The sequence below is a fragment of the Mus pahari genome, chromosome 7, assembly GCF_900095145.1.
Source record: "Mus pahari chromosome 7, PAHARI_EIJ_v1.1, whole genome shotgun sequence".
NCBI classification, from domain to species: domain Eukaryota; kingdom Metazoa; phylum Chordata; class Mammalia; order Rodentia; family Muridae; genus Mus; species Mus pahari.
Window position 1 is genome coordinate 55796926 of NC_034596.1, and position 5918 is coordinate 55802843.

Genomic DNA, 5918 nt, shown 5'->3' on the forward strand with positions numbered 1-5918 from the left:
CAGCTAGCTTGAATTACAGCATATGTAATATCAGCTAGCTTGAATTACAGCATATGTAAAATTTTGGCTTAAGTGGTAGGGCAGGGTATTTATGCACACCACGGCTGTGTACGTTCTAGGCACGTGTTCTGCCACTCAGCTGTCTCCTCCAGCCTGAACTCGAGTGTAACTGAGCTGATGTTTCAGTAGTTAGAACAGATAGTCAGCATATGAAATAGGGAATGCGGAGCGGAAATGCTTGCCTTTGAAACTCTCGTCCTTATAGCCTTCCTTCAGAAGCTACTAACTCAGACTGAGACTCAGATTAGAATGCCGAGGACTTTGGTGATCCTCATACTAATAGTATTAACTATTTAAAATAGTGTTAAATAGTGAAAAGCAATTCGGCAAAGAAAATATCCTACAGGTTTTCTACTATTGCTGGAGGAAGTTTGGTTTGTTTGTTTGTTTGTTTGTTTTTTTGTAATTGTCTACAGCCTTATCACCCAGGGGAATGTCTGATCTTGTCTATTTTTAATAAGGTTTTATTTTTATGAAATTCCTTTAGTTTTGTTTCTTTATGACTTTTCAATAATTTCTTTAGAGCATATCAAAAGTCTTGAGTCTAAACAAGCATCTTTGCAGTCAGAAAAGACAGAGTTTGAAAGCGAGAGCCAGAAACTTCAGCAGAAACTGAAAGTGATAACTGAACTGTACCAAGAAAATGAAATGAAGCTTCACAGGTAAGCAGTGTTGGGGTATTCCATTGCACGGCCAGTGACGCCTGACAAGTGAGATGCTACAAGTAGTGCTCTCAGCCTTCCCCGTGCTGTGGCCTCTATACAGTTCCCATGCTGCGCTGACCCCAACCCTCCAATTAGCCTGTCCCCACTTTACAGCTGTAAGTTTGCTACTGTTAGGGATTGTAATGTAAATCTCCGAGGTGCACCCCAAAGGGCTCCTAATTCACATGCTTAAAACTGCTGCTCTAAAGTAAGGGTTACATATTCATGGCATTAAAGCTGTGATCATTGGAAGTTATTAACTATATTGCACTATTCACTTTTAAGAATATTACTTGATCGTGAAACAAGTGTTTCTTCATGGAAGAAAGTGTAAGTGATGTTCGAATTTCCAAGCTATCTTACAAAATCTTCCTTAATTTCTAGTAAACAGTTTTCAGATTATTGCCTTAAACTAACACTGGTAAATGGGCTCAGGGAATGTGAGTGCTCTCTTTGGATGGAACTGCCTGATGCGTGTAAAACTGATTCCTTTCTCCTGTGCAAATTAGTCTTGTTAATAAATGACAGTGTCATTTGCCTTGTGTTCAAGGCAGCTGCTCAGGTCTCTAAAGTGCTGCCTTTTGTATCCCATATTCATCTTGTTAGCCTTTTTTTTTTTTAGATTTATTTATTTATTATGTGTAAGTACACTGTAGCTGTCTTCAGACACTCCAGAAGAGGGCATCAGATCTTGTTACGGATAGTTCTGAGCCACCATGTGGTTGCTGGGATTTGAACTCCGGACCTTCGAAAGAGCAGTTGGGTGCTCTTACCCACTGAGCCATCTCACCAGCCCTTGTTAGCCTTTCTATCCTTAGCATGATGGCAATTCCCCTCTGCCACTGTTTTGGTTAAATCACCATTGGCAATAGTTGGTGTGTCACAGTGGCCTCATGAATGTCATCTTTATACCTTAACTTCCTGTGCTGTCTTTTCTCTGTAATCACAGAATAACTGAACACATGAATTATGGTTCCATACCTTGTCCTCTTGGACCTCCTAAGTACATTTAAATAGATGTAATGCAAACCTTCATCTTGTCTATCACTGCATGCTGTAACTTGCCTTCTGGCTATCTCTGGAGCTTATTCTGTTTCTCTTTGTTGCTCTCTGTGGACACGGGCTTTCAGAGTTTTGGTGTGTCAAGCACATGTGTGTCTTTTATGCATGCTTCTTTTGCCTTCAGTGGTTGGTGTTCTCGTCTGTGTTTGTATGGTTTGATCCTTTGTTTCATTTGGGTCTAGGTTCAGCTGTTACCTTAAAATACTTCTTTGGCTGCCCTAACTAAAGAAATACCTGAACATCAAGTGTGTCCACCACCTGCTAATACATTTAAACTGTGAGAAATACCATAGTTTTGTATATATTTCCAGTGCCTAAACTGGGAGGAAAATGGTAGGTTTCCTGTCAGTATTTGTTGAACATACAGATGTGTGTCCTCAGTGTGCTTACCTATTGCTGTTTGCTGTACTTACGCATAATGACGCCCAGGTGGAGGTAGAGAGAAGACCCTTGAGGTACTGATCTGGAGACTGCAGAGTTTCAAGTACAAATTATAGTGTAGATATTACAGCATAGATATTATAGCATGGATACTACAGCGTAGATATTACAGCGTAGAATTTTCATTAGGAAACCTACAAGACTTTCGTTTTTCTTTAGGAAGTTAATGAAAGTTGGGAGTCAGTCCTTATCCTTCATACATTCTGGATGTAAAGTTGGTCTGTTGATAAAATTTGTTTGTAACCTTAAAAACGCCTGTTCCTACAGAGCTTTCGTGGCCTTTCATGAATATGCAGAGAGTTATAAAGGATTTTCCCAATGTGAGCACTCCCAGTTGAGGAGAGACTTCTTTCAATTCTGTCTGTAAACAAGTACCCTCCTTGCAGTTACCGAGTGCCACAGCGAAATACCATGTATCAGATAAATTTTGTTTGGGCATAACTTACAGTGCTGTTGTCTGTGAGTTTAATGTTAGGAAATCTACAACATATATAAAATAAGACATGTTTTATTTTGTAAGACTTTCACGTGATGACATGCTGGCTTGATATTGGTATATAGTTGATGATGACATTGAATTCCTGACCTGCTTTCACTCCCGAGTGCGTAGATTACAGGTGCTTTCCACCGCTGTAGTCTTTATGCATTTATTTTTTTAGAGTGCATTATTTTAAATTTTGAAGATAAGTGTAGCTGTGTGCACACGAGTGCTGGTGTCTGCACGGGGTTGGATTACCCCTGGAACTGTAGATACACAGTTGTGAGCCACTAGACATGGGTTTGGAAACTAAACTCACCTCCTCTGCAAGAACAGTGTGGGCTCTTTCTTCACTTGCTGAACTACCTATCTAGCTCATAAATATTCATTTCTATTTTCTGTATATGTATGAGTTCCTACGTGTTTGTCTATGTGGCACATGTGTGCCTGGTGCCCTCCAAAGGCAGATGTTGGCATTGGGTCCCTTGAAACTATAGTTACAGATGTTTGTGAACCAATATGTAGGTGCTGGGAACAACCTGGGCCTACACAAGAGCAGTGAGTGTTCTTAAACATTGAACTATTTCTCTAGCCCCTGGCAAGTTTTTTTTTTTTTTCAAGACAGGGTTTCTCTGTATAGTCCTGGCTGTCCTGGAACTCACTCTGTAGACCAGGCTGGCCTTGAACTCAGAAATCCGCCTTCCTCTGCCTCCCGAGTGCTGGGATTAAAGGCGTGCGCCACCATGCCCGGCCCCTGGCAAGTTTTAAATAAAGTGTCTGTACGTAAAACAAAGTTGTGTATTGTCTAGTTGGTAAGTTTTATGAAGAAAGGTTAACAGAACAGTAAGCTTGCATTATCCCCAGGAAAAGTGGCCCCAGTATTTGCTAATTAACAATCTATGGTCACTTAGAATAGAATGAGCTCAGATAACAAAAGTCCACGCTATGTATTTGAAGAGTAGTAGGGAATACTGATGCTGTACTGAGAGATGACTGCTGGGTTGTTGGTCACTCTGTTCACTCCCCACCCTGAACCACTCATTCACACGGACCCGTCAGTCATCGCTCAAGAAAATGCCCCACAGGCTTGGCCACAGCTTAGTCTTATGCAGGTATTTTCTCAACTGAGGTTCCTTTCCCCAAATGTCTACAGTTTGTGAGAAGTTAACAAAAAACTAACTAGCACAACTTTCTGTATCCCCAAATATTATATATTCTGTTCTGAAGATACTCACTACTCAAAATGAATTATGCCACTGCTTCTTCAAGGTAGGAAAGAGGATGTTGGTAGAACTCTTAAAATACTAGATTTGATTCTTGCCTGTATAGGATACAATATTGGCTCAGTAAACCCTGTCCCCAGAGACAGGGTTTCTCTGTGTAGCCCTGGCTGTCCTGGAACTCACTCTGTAGACCAGGCTGGCCTTGAACTCAGAAATCCGCCTGCCTCTGCTTCCCAAGTGCTGGGACCAAAGGCGTGCGCCACCACTGCCAGGTTCTAAATCCGTGGTTCTTTAAAGTTCCACCAGTGGAAATTACTTTGACGATGCCATTTTCAACGTTAAGGGTGTACTAGTGACTTTTCTGTTGCTGTGATAAAACACCGTGACTGAACACACCAGAGAAAACCCAAAGCCCACAGTACTGAGATTAACGCGGCTGGTAGGAGAGAGAGCCGGTATGGTGAGGGAACGTGGAAGCTGAGAGGTCACACCCTAAGCTTGAAGAAGACAGAGAATACTGCAAGTACAGAGAGGCTATATGCTCCCAAGGCCTGCACCCAGTGGTGGTCATGTGACACACACATGTTGGTCAGCTATGAATCATAGATAGGATGAGCCTTTTATGACACTGCCATCCACTGATTGTTAGCCATCTTGGATTGTGTAAGTACACTCTGACGTCCACAGAGTAAGGCAATGGCTTCTCGGTGCATTTCTCAGAGATAGTATATGACTATATTAGGTTCTTTGTACTGCATTTTCCTTTTTGTGTCACAGGAAAAATAGTCCCTTCTTTGCTGGTGTTCTTTATTCTATTAGCATAATTATAAGGCCTGGAACCAAATCCTTCCTTTTTACTACCAATTAAAAATATGGGGGCCGGTGTGATTGCATAGACCTTTAATCCTAGCCCCCCGGAAGCAGGGGCAGGCCTGTCTTTGTGAATTAAATAAAAAGCCAGCGTGGTCCACACAGTGAATTCCAGGCTGGCCAGGGTGACGTTGTGAGACCCTGTCTTACAAAACAAACAAAAGCAAAAACAAAAATCAAAAAGCCACAGCTTATTAGTTGTTAGCTTCTTTTTTTTTTAATATTTATTTATTTTATTTATATAAGTATACTATAGCTGTCTTCAGACACACCAGAAGAGGGCATCAGATTCCATTACAGATGGTTGTGAGCCACCATGTTGTTGCTGGGATTTGAACTCAGGACCTCTGGAAGAGCAGACAGTGCTCTTAACCTCTGAGCCATCTCTCCAGCCCAGTTGTTAGCTTCTTATTAACAAACACAATGCTTTATTACAGGAAATCTTGATTAATGGTATATACTCATAAGTTTTTATTATATTTATATTAGATAAAACACTTGAGACTATTAATAGTATTAGCACTGTAATGAGCAAAATATGATCTTGGGTTTATAATGCAAAATTTTATGTCAGAAATACACAGGTCCTTTTGCATGTGACCTTTGCAGCAGTGTATGGCAACTGCTTTGTGGGATGCATCAATTCTAGTGTGATATAAAAAAATGTAGTTGGTTATATGTATTACTATATTGAAAGAAATAAAATACCCTGTTTTTTGTTTGTTTTTAAATTATTTATTTCCATTCCAGCCTTGCCCTCCCTCCACTCTCCCCTCCCACAGTTCCCCTCCCACAGTTCCTCATCCCATTCTTCCTTCCCATTCTAGGTGAAGTCACCCATTTCATCTAGATTTTCCAATTTTGTTGAGTATAGGCTTTAGTAGTAGGATCTCATGATTTTTTGTATTTCCTCAGTTCCTGTTGTTAGTCTCCCTTTTCATTTCAGATTTTGTTAATTTGGATACTGTCTCTGTGCTCTTTTTTTTTTTTTTTTTTTTTTTTTTTGTTATTATTTTTTATTTACATTTCAAATGCTATCCCGAAAGTCTCAACTCAGTTTCCAGCCCTGACTGGATGCCC

General features: G+C 40.6%; 1 protein-coding gene across 16 annotated transcripts in view; it reads left to right on the forward strand.

The window, feature by feature from the left end:
• Positions 1–5918, forward strand: part of Mia2 (MIA SH3 domain ER export factor 2) — a 91100-nt gene that overhangs the window by 62333 nt on the left and 22849 nt on the right. For all 16 annotated transcript variants that reach the window (XM_029540566.1, XM_029540567.1, XM_029540568.1 and 13 more), the window contains one exon: positions 584–722. In XM_029540566.1, coding sequence (XP_029396426.1) covers positions 584–722 — 139 coding nt within the window. The remainder of the gene's footprint in view (positions 1–583; positions 723–5918) is intronic.